Here is a 24971-nt window from a genome sequence, read left to right as displayed (position 1 = left end):
GTTATCAGCCATTTCAGGGGAGAGGATGACTGTAGGACAGGAGAATACAGTCTATTGCCCCCTGTTATCAGCCATTTCAGGGGAGAGGATGACTGTAGGAAAGGAGAATACAGTCTATTGCCCCCTGTTATCAGCCATTTCAGGGGAGAGGATGACTTTAGGACAGGAGAATACAATCTATTGTCCCCTGTTATCAGCCATTTCAGGGGAGAGGATGACTGTAGGACAGGAGAATACAGTCTATTGCCCCCTGTTATCATCCATTTCAGGGGAGAGGATGACTGTAGGACAGGAGAATACAGTCTATTGCCTCCTGTTATCAGCCATTTCAGGGGAGAGGATGACTGTAGGACAGGAGAATACAGTCTATTGTCCCCTGTTATCAGCCATTTCAGGGGAGAGGATGACTGTAGGACAGGAGAATACAGTCTATTGCTCCCTGTTATCAGCCATTTCAGAGGAGAGGATGACTGTAGGACAGGATAATACAGTCTATTGCTCCCTGTTATCAGCCATTTCAGGGGAGAGGATGACTGTAGGACAGGAGAATACAGTCTATTGCCCCCTGTTATCAGCCATATCAGGGGAGAGGGTGACTGTAGGACAGGAGAATACAGTCTATTGCCCCCTGTTATCAGACATTTCAGGGGAGAGGATGACAGTAGGACAGGAGAATACAGTATATTGCCCCCTGTTATCAGCCATTTCAGGGTAGAGGATGACTGTAGGACAGGAGAATACGGTCTATTGCTCCCTGTTATCAGCCATTTCAGGGGAGAGGATGACTGTAGGACAGGAGAATACAGTCTATTGCCCCCTGTTATCAGCCATTTCAGAGGAGAGGATGACTGTAGGACAGGAGAATACAGTCTATTGCCCCCTGTTATCAGCCATTTCAGAGGAGAGGATGACTTTAGGACAGGAGAATACAATCTATTGCCCCCTGTTATCAGCCATTTCAGGGGAGAGGATGACTGTAGGACAGGAGAATACAGTCTATTGCTCCCTGTTATCAGCCATTTCAGGGGAGAGGATGACTGTAGGACAGGAGAATACAGTCTATTGCCCCCTGTTATCAGCCATTTCAGGGGAGAGGATGACTGTAGGACAGGAGAATACAATCTATTGCCCCCTGTTATCAGCCATTTCAGGGGAGAGGATGACTGTAGGACAGGAGAATACAGTCTATTGCTCCCTAGTATCAGCCATTTCAGGGGAGAGGATGACTGTAGGACAGGAGAATACAGTCTATTGCCCCCTGTTATCAACCATTTCAGGGGTGAGGATGACTATAGGACAGGAGAATACAGTCTATTGCCCCCTGTTATCAGCCATTTCAGGGGAGAGGATGACTGTAGGACAGGAGAATACAGTCTATTGCCCCCTGTTATCAGCCATTTCAGGGGAGAGGATGACTGTAGGACAGGAGAATACAATCTATTGTCCCCTGTTATCAGCCATTTCAGGGGAGAGGATGACTGTAGGACAGGAGAATACAGTCTATTGCCCCCTGTTATCATCCATTTCAGGGGAGAGGATGACTGTAGGACAGGAGAATACAGTCTATTGCCTCCTGTTATCAGCCATTTCAGGGGAGAGGATGACTGTAGGACAGGAGAATACAATCTATTGCCCCCTGTTATCATCCATTTCAGGGGAGAGGATGACTGTAGGACAGGAGAATACAGTCTATTGCCCCCTGTTATCAGCCATTTCAGGGGAGAGGATGACTGTAGGACAGGAGAATACAATCTATTGCCCCCTGTTATCAGCCATTTCAGGAGAGAGGATGACTGTAGGACAGGATAATACAGTCTATTGCCCCCTGTTATCAGCCTTTTCAGGGGAGAGGATGACTGTAGGACAGGAGAATACAGTCTATTGCCTCCTGTTATCAGCCATTTCAGGGGAGAGGATGACTGTAGGACAGGAGAATACAGTCTATTGCCCCCTGTTATCAGCCATTTCAGGAGAGAGGATGACTGTAGGACAGGAGAATACAATCTATTGCCCCCTGTTATCATCCATTTCAGGGGAGAGGATGACTGTAGGACAGGAGAATACAGTCTATTGCCCCCTGTTATCAGCCATTTCAGGGGAGAGGATGACTGTAGGACAGGAGAATACAATCTATTGCCCCCTGTTATCAGCCATTTCAGGGAGAGGATGACTGTAGGACAGGAGAATACAGTCTATTGCCCCCTGTTATCAGCCATTTCAGGAGAGAGGATGACTGTAGGACAGGAGAATACAATCTATTGCCCCCTGTTATCAGCCATTTCAGGGAGAGGATGACTGTAGGACAGGAGAATACAGTCTATTGCCCCCTGTTATCAGCCATTTCAGGGAGAGGATGACTGTAGGACAGGAGAATACAGTCTATTGCTCCCTGTTATCAGCCATTTCAGGGGAGTCCGGACAGGAGAATACAGTCTATTGCCCCCTGTTATCAGCCATTTCAGGGGAGAGGATGACTGTAGGACAGGAGAATACAGTCTATTGCTCCCTGTTATCAGACATTTCAGGGGAGAGGATGACTGTAGGACAGGAGAATACAGTCTATTGCTCCCTGTTATCAGCCATTTCAGGGGGGAGGATGACTGTAGGACAGGAGAATACAGTCTATTTCTCCCTGTTATCAGACATTTCAGGGGAGAGGATGACTGTAGGACAGGAGAATACAGTCTATTGCTCCCTGTTATCAGCCATTTCAGGGGAGAGGATGACTGTAGGACAGGAGAATACAGTCTATTGCTCCCTGTTATCAGACATTTCAGGGGAGAGGATGACTGTAGGACAGGAGAATACAATCTATTGCCCCCTGTTATCAGCCATTTCAGGGGAGAGGATGACTGTAGGACAGGAGAATACAGTCTATTGCTCCCTGTTATCAGTCATTTCAGGTGAGAGGATGACTGTAGGACAGGAAAATACAGTCTATTGCCCCTGTTATCAGCCATTTCAGGGGAGAGGATGACTGTAGGACAGGAGAATACAGTCTATTGCTCCCTGTTATCAGCCATTTCAGGGGAGAGGATGACTGTAGGACAGGAGAATACAATCTATTGCCCCCTGTTATCAGCCATTTCAGGGGAGAGGATGACTGTACGAAAGGAGAATACAGTCTATTGCCCCCTGTTATCAGCCATTTCAGGGGAGAGGATGACTGTAGGACAGGAGAATACAGTCTATTGCCCCCTGTTATCAGCCATTTCAGGGGAGAGGATGACTGTAGGACAGGAGAATACAGTCTATTGCCTCCTGTTATCATCCATTTCAGGGGAGAGGATGACTGTAGGACAGGAGAATACAGTCTATTGCCTCCTGTTATCAGCCATTTCAGGGGAGAGGATGACTGTAGGACAGGAGAATACAGTCTATTGCCCCCTGTTATCAGCCATATCAGGGGAGAGGATGACTGTAGGACAGGAGAATACAGTCCATTGCCCCCTGTTATCAGCCATTTCAGGGGAGAGGATGACTGTAGGACAGGAGAATACAATCTTTTGCCCCCTGTTATCAGCCATATCAGGGGAGAGGATGACTGTAGGACAGGAGAATACAATCTATTGCCCCCTGTTATCAGCCATTTCAGGGGAGAGGATGACTGTAGGACAGGAGAATACAGTCTATTGCTCCCTGTTATCAGCCTTTTCAGTGGAGAGGATGACTGTAGGACAGAAGAATACAGTCTATTGCCCCCTGTTATCAGCCATTTCAGAGGAGAGGATGACTTTAGGACAGGAGAATACAGTCTATTGCTCCCTGTTATCAGCCATTTCAGGGGAGAGGATGACTGTAGGAAAGGAGAATACAGTCTATTGCTCCCTGTTATCAGACATTTCAGGGGAGAGGATGACTGTAGGACAGGAGAATACAATCTATTGCCCCCTGTTATCAGCCATTTCAGGGGAGAGGATGACTGTAGGACAGGAGAATACAGTCTATTGCTCCCTGTTATCAGTCATTTCAGGTGAGAGGATGACTGTAGGACAGGAAAATACAGTCTATTGCCCCTGTTATCAGCCATTTCAGGGGAGAGGATGACTGTAGGACAGGAGAATACAGTCTATTGCTCCCTGTTATCAGCCATTTCAGGGGAGAGGATGACTGTAGGACAGGAGAATACAATCTATTGCCCCCTGTTATCAGCCATTTCAGGGGAGAGGATGACTGTAGGAAAGGAGAATACAGTCTATTGCCCCCTGTTATCAGCCATTTCAGGGGAGAGGATGACTGTAGGACAGGAGAATACAGTCTATTGCCCCCTGTTATCAGCCATTTCAGGGGAGAGGATGACTGTAGGACAGGAGAATACAGTCTATTGCCTCCTGTTATCATCCATTTCAGGGGAGAGGATGACTGTAGGACAGGAGAATACAGTCTATTGCCTCCTGTTATCAGCCATTTCAGGGGAGAGGATGACTGTAGGACAGGAGAATACAGTCTATTGCCCCCTGTTATCAGCCATATCAGGGGAGAGGATGACTGTAGGACAGGAGAATACAGTCCATTGCCCCCTGTTATCAGCCATTTCAGGGGAGAGGATGACTGTAGGACAGGAGAATACAATCTTTTGCCCCCTGTTATCAGCCATATCAGGGGAGAGGATGACTGTAGGACAGGAGAATACAATCTATTGCCCCCTGTTATCAGCCATTTCAGGGGAGAGGATGACTGTAGGACAGGAGAATACAGTCTATTGCTCCCTGTTATCAGCCTTTTCAGTGGAGAGGATGACTGTAGGACAGAAGAATACAGTCTATTGCCCCCTGTTATCAGCCATTTCAGAGGAGAGGATGACTTTAGGACAGGAGAATACAGTCTATTGCTCCCTGTTATCAGCCATTTCAGGGGAGAGGATGACTGTAGGAAAGGAGAATACAGTCTATTGCCCCCTGTTATCAGCCATTTCAGGGGAGAGGATGACTGTAGGACAGGAGAATACAGTCTATTGCCCCCTGTTATCAGCCATTTCAGGGGAGAGGATGACTGTAGGACAGGAGAATACAGTCTATTGCCTCCTGTTATCATCCATTTCAGGGGAGAGGATGACTGTAGGACAGGAGAATACAGTCTATTGCCTCCTGTTATCAGCCATTTCAGGGGAGAGGATGACTGTAGGACAGGAGAATACAGTCTATTGCCCCCTGTTATCAGCCATATCAGGGGAGAGGATGACTGTAGGACAGGAGAATACAGTCCATTGCCCCCTGTTATCAGCCATTTCAGGGGAGAGGATGACTGTAGGACAGGATAATACAGTCTATTGCTCCCTGTTATCAGCCATTTCAGGGGAGAGGATGACTGTAGGACAGGAGAATACAGTCTATTGTCCCCTGTTATCAGCCATTTCAGGGGAGAGGATGACTGTAGGACAGGAGAATACAGTCTATTGCTCCCTGTTATCAGCCATTTCAGAGGAGAGGATGACTGTAGGACAGGATAATACAGTCTATTGCTCCCTGTTATCAGCCATTTCAGGGGAGAGGATGACTGTAGGACAAGAGAATACAGTCTATTGCCCCCTGTTATCAGCCATATCAGGGGAGAGGGTGACTGTAGGACAGGAGAATACAGTCTATTGCCCCCTGTTATCAGACATTTCAGGGGAGAGGATGACAGTAGGACAGGAGAATACAGTATATTGCCCCCTGTTATCAGCCATTTCAGGGTAGAGGATGACTGTAGGACAGGAGAATACGGTCTATTGCTCCCTGTTATCAGCCATTTCAGGGGAGAGGATGACTGTAGGACAGGAGAATACAGTCTATTGCCCCCTGTTATCAGCCATTTCAGAGAAGAGAATGACTGTAGGACAGGAGAATACAGTCTATTGCCCCCTGTTATCAGCCATTTCAGAGGAGAGGATGACTTTAGGACAGGAGAATACAATCTATTGCCCCCTGTTATCAGCCATTTCAGGGGAGAGGATGACTGTAGGACAGGAGAATACAGTCTATTGCTCCCTGTTATCAGCCATTTCAGGGGAGAGGATGACTGTAGGACAGGAGAATACAGTCTATTGCCCCCTGTTATCAGCCATTTCAGGGGAGAGGATGACTGTAGGACAGGAGAATACAATCTATTGCCCCCTGTTATCAGCCATTTCAGGGGAGAGGATGACTGTAGGACAGGAGAATACAGTCTATTGCTCCCTAGTATCAGCTATTTCAGGGGAGAGGATGACTGTAGGACAGGAGAATACAGTCTATTGCCCCCTGTTATCAACCATTTCAGGGGTGAGGATGACTATAGGACAGGAGAATACAGTCTATTGCCCCCTGTTATCAGCCATTTCAGGGGAGAGGATGACTGTAGGACAGGAGAATACAGTCTATTGCCCCCTGTTATCAGCCATTTCAGGGGAGAGGATGACTGTAGGACAGGAGAATACAATCTATTGTCCCCTGTTATCAGCCATTTCAGGGGAGAGGATGACTGTAGGACAGGAGAATACAGTCTATTGCCCCCTGTTATCATCCATTTCAGGGGAGAGGATGACTGTAGGACAGGAGAATACAGTCTATTGCCTCCTGTTATCAGCCATTTCAGGGGAGAGGATGACTGTAGGACAGGAGAATACAATCTATTGCCCCCTGTTATCATCCATTTCAGGGGAGAGGATGACTGTAGGACAGGAGAATACAGTCTATTGCCCCCTGTTATCAGCCATTTCAGGGGAGAGGATGACTGTAGGACAGGAGAATACAATCTATTGCCCCCTGTTATCAGCCATTTCAGGAGAGAGGATGACTGTAGGACAGGATAATACAGTCTATTGCCCCCTGTTATCAGCCTTTTCAGGGGAGAGGATGACTGTAGGACAGGAGAATACAGTCTATTGCCTCCTGTTATCAGCCATTTCAGGGGAGAGGATGACTGTAGGACAGGAGAATACAGTCTATTGCCCCCTGTTATCAGCCATTTCAGGAGAGAGGATGACTGTAGGACAGGAGAATACAATCTATTGCCCCCTGTTATCATCCATTTCAGGGGAGAGGATGACTGTAGGACAGGAGAATACAGTCTATTGCCCCCTGTTATCAGCCATTTCAGGGGAGAGGATGACTGTAGGACAGGAGAATACAATCTATTGCCCCCTGTTATCAGCCATTTCAGGGAGAGGATGACTGTAGGACAGGAGAATACAGTCTATTGCCCCCTGTTATCAGCCATTTCAGGAGAGAGGATGACTGTAGGACAGGAGAATACAATCTATTGCCCCCTGTTATCAGCCATTTCAGGGAGAGGATGACTGTAGGACAGGAGAATACAGTCTATTGCTCCCTGTTATCAGCCATTTCAGGGGAGTCCGGACAGGAGAATACAGTCTATTGCCCCCTGTTATCAGCCATTTCAGGGGAGAGGATGACTGTAGGACAGGAGAATACAGTCTATTGCCCCCTGTTATCAGACATTTCAGGGGAGAGGATGACTGTAGGACAGGAGAATACAGTCTATTGCCCCCTGTTATCAGCCATTTCAGGGGAGAGGATGACTGTAGGACAGGAGAATACAGTCTATTGCCCCCTGTTATCAACCATTTCAGGGGTGAGGATGACTGTAGGACAGGAGAATACAGTCTATTGCCCCTTGTTATCAGCCATTTCAGGGGAGAGGATGACTGTAGGACAGGAGAATACAGTCTATTGCCCCCTGTTATCAGCCATTTCAGGGGAGAGGATGACTGTAGGACAGGAGAATACAGTCTATTGCCCCCTGTTATCAGCCATTTCAGGGGAGAGGATGACTGTAGGACAGGAGAATACAGTCTATTGCCCCCTGTTATCAGCCATTTCAGGGGAGAGGATGACTGTAGGACAGGAGAATACAGTCTATTGCCTCCTGTTATCATCCATTTCAGGGGAGAGGATGACTGTAGGACAGGAGAATACAGTCTATTGCCTCCTGTTATCAGCCATTTCAGGGGAGAGGATGACTGTAGGACAGGAGAATACAGTCTATTGCCCCCTGTTATCAGCCATATCAGGGGAGAGGATGACTGTAGGACAGGAGAATACAGTCCATTGCCCCCTGTTATCAGCCATTTCAGGGGAGAGGATGACTGTAGGACAGGAGAATACAATCTATTGCCCCCTGTTATCAGCCATTTCAGAGGAGAGGATGACTGTAGGACAGGAGAATACAGTCTATTGCCCCATGTTATCAGCCATTTCAGGGGGGAGGATGACTGTAGGACAGGAGAATACAGTCTATTGCCCCCTGTTATCAGCCATTTCAGGGGAGAGGATGACTGTAGGACAGGAGAATACAGTCTATTGCCCCCTGTTATCAGACATTTCAGAGGAGAGGATGACTGTAGGACAGGAGAATACAGTCTATTGTCCCCTGTTATCAGCCATTTCAGGGGAGAGGATGACTGTAGGACAGGAGAATACAGTATATTGCCCCCTGTTATCAGCCATATCAGGGGAGAGGATGACTGTAGGACAGGAGAATACAATCTATTGCCCCCTGTTATCAGCCATTTCAGGGGAGAGGATGACTGTAGGACAGGAGAATACAGTCTATTGCTCCCTGTTATCAGCCATTTCAGGGGAGAGGATGACTGTAGGACAGGAGAATACAGTCTATTGCCCCCTGTTATCAGTCATTTCAGAGGAGAGGATGACTGTAGGACAGGAGAATACAGTCTATTGCCCCCTGTTATCAGCCATTTCAGAGGAGAGGATGACTTTAGGACAGGAGAATACAGTCTATTGCTCCCTGTTATCAGCCATTTCAGGGGAGAGGATGACTGTAGGAAAGGAGAATACAGTCTATTGCCCCCTGTTATCAGCCATTTCAGGGGAGAGGATGACTGTAGGACAGGAGAATACAGTCTATTGCCCCCTGTTATCAGCCATTTCAGGGGAGAGGATGACTGTAGGACAGGAGAATACAGTCTATTGCCTCCTGTTATCATCCATTTCAGGGGAGAGGATGACTGTAGGACAGGAGAATACAGTCTATTGCCTCCTGTTATCAGCCATTTCAGGGGAGAGGATGACTGTAGGACAGGAGAATACAGTCTATTGCCCCCTGTTATCAGCCATATCAGGGGAGAGGATGACTGTAGGACAGGAGAATACAGTCCATTGCCCCCTGTTATCAGCCATTTCAGGGGAGAGGATGACTGTAGGACAGGATAATACAGTCTATTGCCCCCTGTTATCAGCCATATCAGGGGAGAGGGTGACTGTAGGACAGGAGAATACAGTCTATTGCCCCCTGTTATCAGACATTTCATGGGAGAGGATGACTGTAGGACAGGAGAATACAGTCTATTGCCCCCTGTTATCAGCCATTTCAGGGTAGAGGATGACTGTAGGACAGGAGAATACAGTCTATTACCCCCTGTTATCAGCCATTTCAGGGGAGAGGATGACTGTAGGACAGGAGAATACACTCTATTGCCCCCTGTTATCAGCCATTTCAGGGGAGAGGATGACTGTAGGACAGGAGAATACAGTCTATTGCTCCCTGTTATCAGCCATTTCAGGGGAGAGGATGACTGTAGGACAGGAGAATACAGTCTTTTGCCCCCTGTTATCAGCCATTTCAGAGGAGAGGATGACTGTAGGACAGGAGAATACAGTCTATTGCCCCCTGTTATCAGCCATTTCAGAGGAGAGGATGACTTTAGGACAGGAGAATACAATCTATTGCCCCCTGTTATCAGCCATTTCAGGGGAGAGGATGACTGTAGGACAGGAGAATACAGTCTATTGCTCCCTGTTATCAGCCATTTCAGGGGAGAGGATGACTGTAGGACAGGAGAATACAGTCTATTGCCCCCTGTTATCAGCCATTTCAGGGGAGAGGATGACTGTAGGACAGGAGAATACAATCTATTGCCCCCTGTTATCAGCCATTTCAGGGGAGAGGATGACTGTAGGACAGGAGAATACAATCTATTGCCCCCTGTTATCAGCCATTTCAGGGGAGAGGATGACTGTAGGACAGGAGAATACAGTCTATTGCCCCCTGTTATCAACCATTTCAGGGGTGAGGATGACTATAGGACAGGAGAATACAGTCTATTGCCCCCTGTTATCAGCCATTTCAGGGGAGAGGATGACTGTAGGACAGGAGAATACAGTCTATTGCCCCCTGTTTTTAGCCATTTCAGGGGAGAGGATGACTGTAGGACAGGAGAATACAATCTATTGTCCCCTGTTATCAGCCATTTCAGGGGAGAGGATGACTGTAGGACAGGAGAATACAGTCTATTGCCCCCTGTTATCAGCCATTTCAGGGGAGAGGATGACTGTAGGACAGGAGAATACAGTCTATTGCCCCCTGTTATCAGCCATTTCAGGGGAGAGGATGACTGTAGGACAGGAGAATACAATCTATTGCCCCCTGTTATCATCCATTTCAGGGGAGAGGATGACTGTAGGACAGGAGAATACAGTCTATTGCCTCCTGTTATCAGCCATTTCAGGGGAGAGGATGACTGTAGGACAGGAGAATACAGTCTATTGCTCCCTGTTATCAGCCATTTCAGAGGAGAGGATGACTGTAGGACAGGAGAATACAATCTATTGCCCCCTGTTATCATCCATTTCAGGGGAGAGGATGACTGTAGGACAGGAGAATACAGTCTATTGCCCCCTGTTATCAGCCATTTCAGGGGAGAGGATGACTGTAGGACAGGAGAATACAGTCTATTGCCCCCTGTTATCAACCATTTCAGGGGTGAGGATGACTGTAGGACAGGAGAATACAGTCTATTGCCCCCTGTTATCAGCCATTTCAGGGGAGAGGATGACTGTAGGACAGGAGAATACAGTCTATTGCCCCCTGTTATCAGACATTTCAGGGGAGAGGATGACTGTAGGACAGGAGAATACAGTCTATTGCCCCCTGTTATCAGCCATTTCAGGGGAGAGGATGACTGTAGGACAGGAGAATACAGTCTATTGCCCCCTGTTATCAACCATTTCAGGGGTGAGGATGACTGTAGGAGAGGAGAATACAGTCTATTGCCCCCTGTTATCAGCCATTTCAGGGGAGAGGATGACTGTAGGACAGGAGAATACAGTCTATTGCCCCCTGTTATCAGCCATTTCAGGGGAGAGGATGACTGTAGGACAGGAGAATACAGTCTATTGTCCCCTGTTATCAGCCATTTCAGAGGAGAGGATGACTGTAGGACAGGAGAATACAGTCTATTGCCCCCTGTTATCAACCATTTCAGGGGTGAGGATGACTGTAGGACAGGAGAATACAGTCTATTGCCCCCTGTTATCAGCCATTTCAGGGGAGAGGATGACTGTAGGACAGGAGAATACAGTCTATTGCCCCCTGTTATCAACCATTTCAGGGGTGAGGATGACTGTAGGACAGGAGAATACAGTCTATTGCCCCCTGTTATCAGCCATTTCAGGGGAGAGGATGACTGTAGGACAGGAGAATACAGTCTATTGCCCCCTGTTATCAGCCATTTCAGGGGAGAGGATGACTGTAGGACAGGAGAATACAGTCTATTGTCCCCTGTTATCAGCCATTTCAGAGGAGAGGATGACTTTAGGACAGGAGAATACAGTCTATTGCCCCCTGTTATCAGCCATTTCAGGGGAGAGGATGACTGTAGGACAGGAGAATACAGTCTATTGCCCCCTGTTATCAGCCATTTCAGGGGAGAGGATGACTGTAGGACAGGAGAATACAGTCTATTGCCCCCTGTTATCAGCCATTTCAGGGGAGAGGATGACTGTAGGACAGGAGAATACAGTCTATTGCCCCCTGTTATCAGCCATTTCAGGGGAGAGGATGACTGTAGGACAGGAGAATACAGTCTATTGCCTCCTGTTATCAGCCATTTCAGGGGAGAGGATGACTGTAGGACAGGAGAATACAGTCTATTGCCCCCTGTTATCAACCATTTCAGGGGTGAGGATGACTGTAGGACAGGAGAATACAGTCTATTGCCCCCTGTTATCAGCCATTTCAGGGGAGAGGATGACTGTAGGACAGGAGAATACAGTCTATTGCCCCCTGTTATCAACCATTTCAGGGGTGAGGATGACTGTAGGACAGGAGAATACAGTCTATTGCCCCCTGTTATCAGCCATTTCAGGGGAGAGGATGACTGTAGGACAGGAGAATACAGTCTATTGCCCCCTGTTATCAGCCATTTCAGGGGAGAGGATGACTGTAGGACAGGAGAATACAGTCTATTGTCCCCTGTTATCAGCCATTTCAGAGGAGAGGATGACTTTAGGACAGGAGAATACAGTCTATTGCCCCCTGTTATCAGCCATTTCAGGGGAGAGGATGACTGTAGGACAGGAGAATACAGTCTATTGCCCCCTGTTATCAGCCATTTCAGGGGAGAGGATGACTGTAGGACAGGAGAATACAGTCTATTGCCCCCTGTTATCAGCCATTTCAGGGGAGAGGATGACTGTAGGACAGGAGAATACAGTCTATTGCCCCCTGTTATCAGCCATTTCAGGGGAGAGGATGACTGTAGGACAGGAGAATACAGTCTATTGCCTCCTGTTATCATCCATTTCAGGGGAGAGGATGACTGTAGGACAGGAGAATACAGTCTATTGCCCCCTGTTATCAACCATTTCAGGGGTGAGGATGACTGTAGGACAGGAGAATACAGTCTATTGCCCCCTGTTATCAGCCATTTCAGGGGAGAGGATGACTGTAGGACAGGAGAATACAGTCTATTGCCCCCTGTTATCAACCATTTCAGGGGTGAGGATGACTGTAGGACAGGAGAATACAGTCTATTGCCCCCTGTTATCAGCCATTTCAGGGGAGAGGATGACTGTAGGACAGGAGAATACAGTCTATTGCCCCCTGTTATCAGCCATTTCAGGGGAGAGGATGACTGTAGGACAGGAGAATACAGTCTATTGTCCCCTGTTATCAGCCATTTCAGAGGAGAGGATGACTTTAGGACAGGAGAATACAGTCTATTGCCCCCTGTTATCAGCCATTTCAGGGGAGAGGATGACTGTAGGACAGGAGAATACAGTCTATTGCCTCCTGTTATCAGCCATTTCAGGGGAGAGGATGACTGTAGGACAGGAGAATACAGTCTATTGCTCCCTGTTATCAGCCATTTCAGAGGAGAGGATGACTGTAGGACAGGAGAATACAATCTATTGCCCCCTGTTATCATCCATTTCAGGGGAGAGGATGACTGTAGGACAGGAGAATACAGTCTATTGCCCCCTGTTATCAGCCATTTCAGGGGAGAGGATGACTGTAGGACAGGAGAATACAGTCTATTGCCCCCTGTTATCAACCATTTCAGGGGTGAGGATGACTGTAGGACAGGAGAATACAGTCTATTGCCCCCTGTTATCAGCCATTTCAGGGGAGAGGATGACTGTAGGACAGGAGAATACAGTCTATTGCCCCCTGTTATCAGACATTTCAGGGGAGAGGATGACTGTAGGACAGGAGAATACAGTCTATTGCCCCCTGTTATCAGCCATTTCAGGGGAGAGGATGACTGTAGGACAGGAGAATACAGTCTATTGCCCCCTGTTATCAACCATTTCAGGGGTGAGGATGACTGTAGGAGAGGAGAATACAGTCTATTGCCCCCTGTTATCAGCCATTTCAGGGGAGAGGATGACTGTAGGACAGGAGAATACAGTCTATTGCCCCCTGTTATCAGCCATTTCAGGGGAGAGGATGACTGTAGGACAGGAGAATACAGTCTATTGTCCCCTGTTATCAGCCATTTCAGAGGAGAGGATGACTGTAGGACAGGAGAATACAGTCTATTGCCCCCTGTTATCAACCATTTCAGGGGTGAGGATGACTGTAGGACAGGAGAATACAGTCTATTGCCCCCTGTTATCAGCCATTTCAGGGGAGAGGATGACTGTAGGACAGGAGAATACAGTCTATTGCCCCCTGTTATCAACCATTTCAGGGGTGAGGATGACTGTAGGACAGGAGAATACAGTCTATTGCCCCCTGTTATCAGCCATTTCAGGGGAGAGGATGACTGTAGGACAGGAGAATACAGTCTATTGCCCCCTGTTATCAGCCATTTCAGGGGAGAGGATGACTGTAGGACAGGAGAATACAGTCTATTGTCCCCTGTTATCAGCCATTTCAGAGGAGAGGATGACTTTAGGACAGGAGAATACAGTCTATTGCCCCCTGTTATCAGCCATTTCAGGGGAGAGGATGACTGTAGGACAGGAGAATACAGTCTATTGCCCCCTGTTATCAGCCATTTCAGGGGAGAGGATGACTGTAGGACAGGAGAATACAGTCTATTGCCCCCTGTTATCAGCCATTTCAGGGGAGAGGATGACTGTAGGACAGGAGAATACAGTCTATTGCCCCCTGTTATCAGCCATTTCAGGGGAGAGGATGACTGTAGGACAGGAGAATACAGTCTATTGCCTCCTGTTATCAGCCATTTCAGGGGAGAGGATGACTGTAGGACAGGAGAATACAGTCTATTGCCCCCTGTTATCAACCATTTCAGGGGTGAGGATGACTGTAGGACAGGAGAATACAGTCTATTGCCCCCTGTTATCAGCCATTTCAGGGGAGAGGATGACTGTAGGACAGGAGAATACAGTCTATTGCCCCCTGTTATCAACCATTTCAGGGGTGAGGATGACTGTAGGACAGGAGAATACAGTCTATTGCCCCCTGTTATCAGCCATTTCAGGGGAGAGGATGACTGTAGGACAGGAGAATACAGTCTATTGCCCCCTGTTATCAGCCATTTCAGGGGAGAGGATGACTGTAGGACAGGAGAATACAGTCTATTGTCCCCTGTTATCAGCCATTTCAGAGGAGAGGATGACTTTAGGACAGGAGAATACAGTCTATTGCCCCCTGTTATCAGCCATTTCAGGGGAGAGGATGACTGTAGGACAGGAGAATACAGTCTATTGCCCCCTGTTATCAGCCATTTCAGGGGAGAGGATGACTGTAGGACAGGAGAATACAGTCTATTGCCCCCTGTTATCAGCCATTTCAGGGGAGAGGATGACTGTAGGACAGGAGAATACAGTCTATTGCCCCCTGTTATCAGCCATTTCAGGGGAGAGGATGACTGTAGGACAGGAGAATACAGTCTATTGCCTCCTGTTATCATCCATTTCAGGGGAGAGGATGACTGTAGGACAGGAGAATACAGTCTATTGCCCCCTGTTATCAACCATTTCAGGGGTGAGGATGACTGTAGGACAGGAGAATACAGTCTATTGCCCCCTGTTATCAGCCATTTCAGGGGAGAGGATGACTGTAGGACAGGAGAATACAGTCTATTGCCCCCTGTTATCAGCCATTTCAGGGGAGAGGATGACTGTAGGACAGGAGAATACAGTCTATTGTCCCCTGTTATCAGCCATTTCAGAGGAGAGGATGACTTTAGGACAGGAGAATACAGTCTATTGCCCCCTGTTATCAGCCATTTCAGGGGAGAGGATGACTGTAGGACAGGAGAATACAGTCTATTGCCCCCTGTTATCAGCCATTTCAGGGGAGAGGATGACTGTAGGACAGGAGAATACAGTCTATTGCCCCCTGTTATCAGCCATTTCAGGGGAGAGGATGACTGTAGGACAGGAGAATACAGTCTATTGCCCCCTGTTATCAGCCATTTCAGGGGAGAGGATGACTGTAGGACAGGAGAATACAGTCTATTGCCCCCTGTTATCAGCCATTTCAGGGGAGTCCGGGCAGGAGAATACAGTCAGGCCTTCACTGTTCTGTGTTTCTTCGTCTTGAGATGTTTATGCGTTTTTCATGTCGTTAGTCTCCTTTCTGAAGTGAATCCTCTTCCTCGCAGCAGTAGGTGCGCCTTAGAGTCTCTGCTACTCTGAACATCTGTTCATTATATTACTGAGAGCAATTCATGGTTATTTGGTCTGCGAGTGGCTCCCAGCTGTTTCCCACGGCCCCATGTCATGGTGAAGAAATTTATTGCCCTAGAACTGCTGTCCAGCTCAGGGTAAAAATAGAAAATGCAGGCAAAGAGGAGCAGAATCCTCATCAGAAATATCCATGAGCCCGAAAAACAAGTGGCACAGGTTGTATGTGTGTCTGAGGAAGCTGATAGGATTGTCAGTGAGCCTACCGTATGGCTGATAACAGGGAGCAATAGACTGTATTCTCCTGTCCTACAGTCATCCTCTCCCCTGAAATGGCTGATAACAGGGGGCAATAGATTGTATTCTCCTGTCCTACAGTCATCCTCTCCCCTGAAATGGCTGATAACAGGGGGCAATAGACTGTATTCTCCTGTCCTACAGTCATCCTCTCCCCTGAAATGGCTGATAACAGGAGGCAATAGACTGTATTCTCCTGTCCTACAGTCATCCTCTCCCCTGAAATGGCTGATAACAGGGGGCAATAGACTGTATTCTCCTGTCCTACAGTCATCCTCTCCCCTGAAATGGCTGATAACAGGGAGCAATAGACTGTATTCTCCTGTCCTACAGTCATCCTCTCCCCTGAAATGGCTGATAACAGGGGGCAATAGACTGTATTCTCCTGTCCTACAGTCATCCTCTCCCCTGAAATGGCTAAAAACAGGGGGCAATAGACTGTATTCTCCTGTCCTACAGTCATCCTCTCCCCTGAAATGGCTGATAACAGGGGGCAATAGACTGTATTCTCCTGTCCTACAGTCATCCTCTCCTCTGAAATGGCTGATAACAGGGGGCAATAGACTGTATTCTCCTGTCCTACAGTCATCCTCTCCCCTGAAATGGCTGATAACAGGGGGCAATAGACTGTATTCTCCTGTCCTACAGTCATCCTCTCCCCTGAAATGGCTGATAACAGGGGGCAATAGACTGTATTCTCCTGTCCTACAGTCATCCTCTCCCCTGAAATGGCTGATAACAGAGGGCAATAGACTGTATTCTCCTGTCCTACAGTCATCCTCTCCCCTGAAATGGCTGATAACAGGGGGCAATAGACTGTATTCTCCTGTCCTACAGTCATCCTCCCCCCTGAAATGGCTGATAACAGGGGGCAATAGACTGTATTCTCCTGTACTACAGTCATCCTCTCCCCCCTGAAATGGCTGATAACAGGGAGCAATAGACTGTATTCTCCTGTCCTACAGTCATCCTCTCCTCTGAAATGGCTGATAACAGGGGGCAATAGACTGTATTCTCCTGTCCTACAGTCATCCTCTCCTCTGAAATGGCTGATAACAGGGGGCAATAGACTGTATTCTCCTGTCCTACAGTCATCCTCTCCCCTGAAATGGCTGATAACAGGGGGTAATAGACTGTATTCTCCTGTTCTACAGTCATCCTCTCCCCTGAAATGGCTGATAACAGGGAGCAATAGACTGTATTCTCCTGTCCTACAGTCATCCTCTCCCCTGAAATGGCTGATAAAAGGGGGCAATAGACTGTATTCTCCTGTCCTACAGTCATCCTCTCCTCTGAAATGTCTGAGAACAGGGGGCAATAGACTGTATTCTCCTGTCCTACAGTCATCCTCTCCCCTGAAATGGCTGATAACAGGGAGCAATAGACTGTATTCTCCTGTCCTACAGTCATCCTCTCCCCTGAAATGGCTGATAACAGGGAGCAATAGATTGTATTCTCCTGTCCTACAGTCATCCTCTCCCCTGAAATGGCTGATAACAGGGGGCAATAGACTGTATTCTCCTGTCCTACAGTCATCCTCTTCTCTGAAATGGCTGATAACAGGGGGCAATAGACTGTATTCTCCTGTCCTACAGTCATCCTCTCTCCTGAAATGGCTGATAACAGGGGGCAATAGACTGTATTCTCCTGTCCTACAGTCATCCTCTCCCCTGAAATGGCTGATAACAGGGGGCAATAGACTGTGTTCTCCTGTCCTACAGTCATCCTCTCCTCTGAAATGGCTGATAACAGGGGGCAATAGACTGTATTCTCCTGTCCTACAGTCATCCTCTCCCCTGAAATGGCTGATAACAGGGAGCAATAGACTGTATTCTCCTGTCCTACAGTCATCCTCTCCTCTGAAATGGCTGATAACAGGGGGCAATAGACTGTATTCTCCTGTCCTACAGTCATCCTCCCCCCAGAAATGTCTGATAACAGGGAGCAATAGACTGTATTCTCCTGTCCTACAGTCATCCTCTCCTCTGAAATGGCTGATAACAGGAGACAATAGACTGTATTCTCCTGTCCTACAGTCATCCTCCCCCCAGAAATGTCTGATAACAGGGAGCAATAGACTGTATTCTCCTGTCCTACAGTCATCCTCTCCTCTGAAATGGCTGATAACAGGGAGCAATAGACTGTATTCTCCTGTCCTACAGTCATCCTCTCCCCTGAAATGGTTGATAACAGGGGGCAATAGACTGTATTCTCCTGTCCTACAGTCATCCTCTCCTCTGAAATGACTGATAACAGGGGGCAATAGACTGTATTCTCCTGTCCTACAGTCATCCTCTCCCCTGAAATGGCTGATAACAGGGGGCAATAGACTGTATTCTCCTGTCCTACAGTCATCCTCTCCCCTGAAATGGCTGATAACAGGGGGCAATAGACTGTATTCTCCTGTCCTACAGTCATCCTCTCCCCTGAAATGGCTGATAACAGGGGGCAATAGACTGTATTCTCCTGTCCTACAGTCATCCTCTCCCCTGAAATGGCTGATAACAGGGGGAAATAGACTGTATTCTCCTGTCCTACAGTCATCCTCTCCCCTGAAATGGCTGATAACAGGGGGCAATAGACTGTATTCTCCTGTCCTACAGTCATCCTCTCCCCTAAAATGGCTGATAACAGGGGGCAATAGATTGTATTCTCCTGTCCTACAGTCATCCTCTCCCCTGAAATGGCTGATAACAGGGGGCAATAGACTGTATTCTCCTGTCCTACAGTCATCCTCTCCCCTGAAATGGCTGATAACAGGGGGCAATAGACTGTATTCTCCTGTCCTACAGTCATCCTCTCCCCTGAAATGGCTGATAACAGGGGGCAATAGACTGTATTCTCCTGTCCTACAGTCATCCTCTCCCCTGAAATGGCTGATAACAGGGGGCAATAGACTGTATTCTCCTGTCCTACAGTCATCCTCTCCCCTGAAATGGCTGATAACAGGGGGCAATAGACTGTATTCTCCTGTCCTACAGTCATCCTCTCCCCTGAAATGGCTGATAACAGGGGGCAATAGATTGTATTCTCCTGTCCTAAAGTCATCTTCTCCTCTGAAATGGCTGATAACAGGGGGCAATAGACTGTATTCTCCTGTCCTACAGTCATCCTCTCCCCTGAAATGGCTGATAACAGGGGGCAATAGACTGTATTCTCCTGTCCTACAGTCATCCTCTCCCCTGAAATGGCTGATAACAGGGGGCAATAGACTGTATTCTCCTCTCCTACAGTCATCCTCTCCCCTGAAATGGCTGATAACAGGGGGCAATAGACTGTATTCTCCTGTCCTACAGTCATCTTCTCCCCTGACATGGCTGATAACAGGGAGCAATAGATTGTATTCTCCTGTCCTACAGTCATCCTCTCCCCTGAAATGGCTGATAACAGGGGGCAATAGACTGTATTCTCCTGTCCTACAGTCATCCTCTCCCTCTGAAATGGCTGATAACAGGGGGCAGTAGACTGTATTCTCCTGTCCTACAGTCATCCTCTCCTCTGAAATGGCTGATAACAGGGAGCAATAGACTGTATTCTCCTGTCCTACAGTCATCCTCTCCCCTGAAATGGCTGATAACAGGGGGCAATAGATTGTATTCTCCTGTCCTAAAGTCATCTTCTCCTCTGAAATGGCTGATAACAGGGGGCAATAGACTGTATTCTCCTGTCCTACAGTCATCCTCCCCTCTGAAATGTCTGATAACAGGGAGCAATAGATTGTATTATCCTGTCCTACAGTCATCCTCTACTCTGAAATGGCTGATAACAGGGAGCAATAGACTGTATTCTCCTGTCCTACAGTCATCCTCCCCTCTGAAATGGCTGATAACAGGGAGCAATAGACTGTATTCTCCTGTCCTACAGTCATCCTCTCCCCTGAAATGGCTGATAACAGAGAGCAATAGATTGTATTCTCCTGTCCTACAGTCATCCTCTCCCCTGTAGTGGCTGATAACAGGGGGCAATAGACTGTATTCTCCTGTCCTACAGTCATCCTCTCCCCTGAAATGGCTGATAACAGGGGGCAATAGACTGTATTCTCCTGTCCTACAGTCATCTTCTCCCCTGACATGGCTGATAACAGGGAGCAATAGATTGTATTCTCCTGTCCTACAGTCATCCTCTCCCCTGAAATGGCTGATAACAGGGGGCAATAGACTGTATTCTCCTGTCCTACAGTCATCCTCTCCCTCTGAAATGGCTGATAACAGGGGGCAGTAGACTGTATTCTCCTGTCCTACAGTCATCCTCTCCTCTGAAATGGCTGATAACAGGGAGCAATAGACTGTATTCTCCTGTCCTACAGTCATCCTCCCCCCTGAAATGGCTGATAACAGGGAGCAATAGACTGTATTCTCCTGTCCTACAGTCATCCTCACCCCTGAAATGGCTGATAACAGGGGGCAATAGATTGTATTCTCCTGTCCTAAAGTCATCTTCTCCTCTGAAATGGCTGATAACAGGGGGCAATAGACTGTATTCTCCTGTCCTACAGTCATCCTCCCCTCTGAAATGTCTGATAACAGGGAGCAATAGATTGTATTATCCTGTCCTACAGTCATCCTCTACTCTGAAATGGCTGATAACAGGGAGCAATAGACTGTATTCTCCTGTCCTACAGTCATCCTCCCCTCTGAAATGGCTGATAACAGGGAGCAATAGACTGTATTCTCCTGTCCTACAGTCATCCTCTCCCCTGAAATGGCTGATAACAGAGAGCAATAAATTGTATTCTCCTGTCCTACAGTCATCCTCTCCCCTGTAGTGGCTGATAACAGGGGGCAATAGACTGTATTCTCCTGTCCTACAGTCATCCTCTCCCCTGAAATGGCTGATAACAGGGAGCAATAGACTGTATTCTCCTGTCCTACAGTCATCCTCTCCCCTGAAATGGCTGATAACAGGGGGCAATAGACTGTATTCTCCTGTCCTACAGTCATCCTCTCCCCTGAAATGGCTGATAACAGGGGCAATAGACTGTATTCTTCTGGGGCTGTAGGGGTTTACGCTGCTGGTGTCATGTCCCCCTGTTGTTCGCTCTCCTGTGCTCCAGGCGTCTTCTCTGTTTTGTTATTTTCAGTTTTCTTTTTTTTCCAGGGACATTCTATAGACGATAAGCGGTGTTCTCCTCACATCCTCGCCATTCATTATTGCAGATGTCTCCCGTCTTTTTTCTTCTCCAAAGAACAAGAAATCGGTTTTCCCATCTTTGCTCGAGGTTTTCGTCTTCTGATGATATGACGTCTCACAGATACTACATGGATCACGTCTTGTATCCAGGGCTGCTCTCGTGCAGCATTGAACCTGTTTGCAGGTTAAATCCATTCCTGTTCTCAGTGATATCATGTCTTGTACTCCAGTCACACCTGTAGCTGCATCCCCAGTTCTGACGTTACTTTGTGTGTAATAATCCGGTTACATCTAAAGCTGCAGCAGCTTCTCTCCATCAATTCCTCAGCAGCAATCTGTTCCCGAAGGGCTTTTCCAGTAACATCAAGTCATTTCCTATCCACAGAGTAAGAGATATCCTGAGAGCTCACAGGAGATCAGCAGAATTGTGAATGCAGCTCTGGGTGGGAGCGGAGTGTAAGGCTTAATTTAAGGGCTCATGCACATGAACATGTGCCGCCCGTGCCTTGCATTGGGGACCGCAAATTGCAGTCCCCAATGTACGTGCATCGTCTGTGTGGCCGGCGCTGACGGATTCAGACTCATTCAACTTGAAAGAGTCTGCGTTCCGAGACTCCGCACCGAAAAAAATAGAGCATGTTCTGTTATTTGTGGTGCGGAGGCACGGACCGAAATGCCACAGAAGCGCTCCTTAGTGCATCTGTGGCCTTCCGATCTGTGCCTCCGCACCATATCTTTCGAATTGCAGACCCATTTAAGTAAATGGGTCTGCATCCGTGAAGCAGTGCGCACACGGCCGGCGCAGTATTGCGGACCCGCTGTCTGGTACACGTTGTCTTGGGTGCATGATCCCTAACTCTGATTGTATCTCAGTCCAGGCTGCTGGGTATGATATGAGTGCTGGACATTTGGGTTTACTGCGTCTTCCTGGGACCCTCGTACGGCCAGGGCGAGCAGTTCCCGTTATAATGAGCTGTTAGGGAGTTTCTATTTAAGCCAAAACCCCTGATATGCAGAAATCAATGATAAAGACTGTTTACTGTAGATTTTAAGGGCATTAATACTTTTGTTTACTAGGGTTACATAATTGAACACAGAGGCTGCTGTCGTTTTCTGATATTTGTTGTGTTAACCTCCGGGGGGCGCTGTGTTTAGAGGGGCTTCCGGTCCCTTCCCACAGACAGCTCATCTATACAGTTGAGGGGGCGAGCTGTAATACAGTGTATATTGGATGAGGGTGGGGCTACCTCCAGGTTATTCTGTTACATTGTATCATTGTGGTTCTGTACAACCACCATTCAGACGAGAGCTCCTGATTGGTTGTTATACTTTTTGATTCTTTGTTACTTGTTATTGTGTCATGTCACACAGGTATGATAGGCGGGGGCCACTGCAAGGATAAAGGGGCCAAACCTAGACACACATGGGCTGTTTCTATGAGTCATTTTATGGACTGTGGCCTCGTAATGAAGACTAGGGGCCCCTCAGTAATTGTGGCCCCACCTGTAATACCTTAATTGACAACCCCTTTAAGGTTGGTGGTGAGGATGGTGTAGATGCTGTACCTGTAATGTGGGGGCGACATTTTCATTGTGTTTGTAAAGCCTCCTACTCGTTCTATACAGGAACATTCTTCACCTCAATAAAGTTTCCAGTTATTTACATATTGTGTATCCAACATATACCATGATGATGTGTGCTGCGAGTACAAACGGACATCAGACCCTACAGAAAGTACAGAGGCCTGCTCCCCTCTATCCTCTGCCTCTCTATCCTCTGCCTCTCTATCCTCTGCTCCCCTCTATCCTCTGCTCCCCTCTATCCTCTGCCTCTCTATCCTCTGCTCCCCTCTATCCTCTGCCCCCTCTATCTCATGCTCCCCTCTATCCCCTGCTCCCCTCGATCCTCTGCTCCCCTCTATCCTCTGCCTCTCTATCCTCTGCTCCCCTCTATCCTCTGCCTCTCTATCCTCTGCTCCCCTCTATCCTCTGCCTCTCTATCCTCTGCCTCTCTATCCTCTGCTCCCCTCTATCCTCTGCCCCCTCTATCTCATGCTCCCCTCTATCCCCTGCTCCCCTCGATCCTCTGCTCCCCTCTATCCTCTGCCTCTCTATCCTCTGCTCCCCTCTATCCTCTGCCTCTCTATCCTCTGCTCCCCTCTATCCTCTGCCTCTCTATCCTCTGCTCCCCTCTATCTCCTGCTCCCCTCTATCCTCTGCCTCTCTATCCTCTGCTCCCCTCTATCCTCTGCCTCTCTATCCTCTGCTCCCCTCTATCCTCTGCCCCCTCTATCTCATGCTCCCCTCTATCCCCTGCTCCCCTCGATCCTCTGCTCCCCTCTATCCTCTGCCTCTCTATCCTCTGCTCCCCTCTATCCTCTGCCTCTCTATCCTCTGCCTCTCTATCCTCTGCTCCCCTCTATCTCCTGCTCCCTTCTATCCTCTGCCTCTCTATCCTCTGCTCCCCTCTATCCCCTGCCTCTCTATCCTCTGCTCCCCTCTATCCTCTGCCCCCTCTCTCATGCTCCCCTCTATCCCCTGCTCCCCTCGATCCTCTGCTCCCCTCTATCCTTTGCCCACTCTGTCTCTTTCTACCCTCTATGCTCTGCCCCCTCTATCCTCTGCCCGCTTTATCCTCTGCTCCCCTCTATCCTCTGCTCCCCTCGATCCTCTGCTCCCCTCTATCCTCTGCTCCCCTCTATCCTCTGCTCCCCTCTATCCTCTGCCCCCTCTTTCCTCTGCTCCGCTCTATCCTCTGCTCCCCTCTATCCTCTGCTCCCCTCTATCCTCTGCTCCCCTCTATCCTCTACCCCCTCTATCCTCTGCTCCCCTCTTTCCTCTGCTCCCCTCTATCCTCTGCCCCCCTCTTTCCTCTGCTCCCCTCGATCCTCTGCTCCCCTCGATCCTCTGCTCCCCTCTATCTCCTGCTTCCCTCTATCCTCTGCCCCCCTCTTTCCTCTGCTCCCCTCGATCCTCTGCTCCCCTCGATCCTCTGCTCCCCTCGATCCTCTGCTCCCCTCTATCCTCTGCCCCCCTCGATCCTCTGCTCCCCTCGATCCTCTGCTCCCCTCGATCCTCTGCTCCCCTCGATCCTCTGCTCCTCTCTATCCTCTGCTCCCCTCGATCCTCTGCTCCTCTCTATCCTCTGCTCCTCTCTATCCTCTGCTCCTCTCTATCCTCTGCTCCCCTCTTTCCTCTGCTCCCCTCTGTCCTCTGCCCCCTCTATCCTCTGCTCCCCTCGATCCTCTGCTCCTCTCTATCCTCTGCTCCCCTCTATCCTCTGTTCTCCTTGATCCTCTGCTCCCCTCTATCCTCTGCTCCCCTCTATCTCCTGCTCCCCTGTATCCTCTCCCCCCTTGATCCTCTGCCCCCTCGATCCTCTGCCCCCCTCGATCCTCTGCTCCCCTCGATCCTCTGCCCCCTCGATCCTCTGCCCCCCTCGATCCTCTGCCTCCTCTATCTGACACTATTTAAACATTAAGGATGGTGTGTGAGGGGATCCCCCAGTCATGAACACCCCTTTGCACGGATTACATTACTGGGTGCCTTGTAAATAACGCTCCAGTTCCCCATTGATAACAGCCGATCACAGATCTCCCAGAGAACGAGGTAACCAACGGAACAGCACAAAAGTGTTCAATTCCTTTAAGTGTCCCCTCGATCCTCTGCTCCCCTCTATCCTCTGCCCCCCTCGATCCTCTGCTCCCCTCGATCCTCTGCTCCC

General features: G+C 48.5%; 1 protein-coding gene across 2 annotated transcripts in view; it reads left to right on the top strand.

Moving 5' to 3' along the window:
• PPP1R26 (protein phosphatase 1 regulatory subunit 26) overlaps positions 1-22895 on the top strand; it is an 83549-nt gene extending 60654 nt beyond the window's left edge. Inside the window, exon 4 of one of the 2 annotated variants that reach the window (XM_040442403.1) lies at positions 21216-22895. In XM_040442403.1, the coding sequence (XP_040298337.1) occupies positions 21216-21359 (144 nt within the window). In that variant the 3' untranslated portion in view covers positions 21360-22895. The remainder of the gene's footprint in view (positions 1-21215) is intronic. The other variant, XM_040442404.1, reaches the window with a different exon arrangement.
• Positions 22896-24971: the final 2076 nt, after the last annotated feature.

Source organism: Bufo bufo, chromosome 8 (genome assembly GCF_905171765.1).
Source record: "Bufo bufo chromosome 8, aBufBuf1.1, whole genome shotgun sequence".
NCBI classification, from domain to species: domain Eukaryota; kingdom Metazoa; phylum Chordata; class Amphibia; order Anura; family Bufonidae; genus Bufo; species Bufo bufo.
Note: the sequence above shows the minus strand (reverse complement) of the source record. Positions and strands in the feature narration are given on the sequence as shown.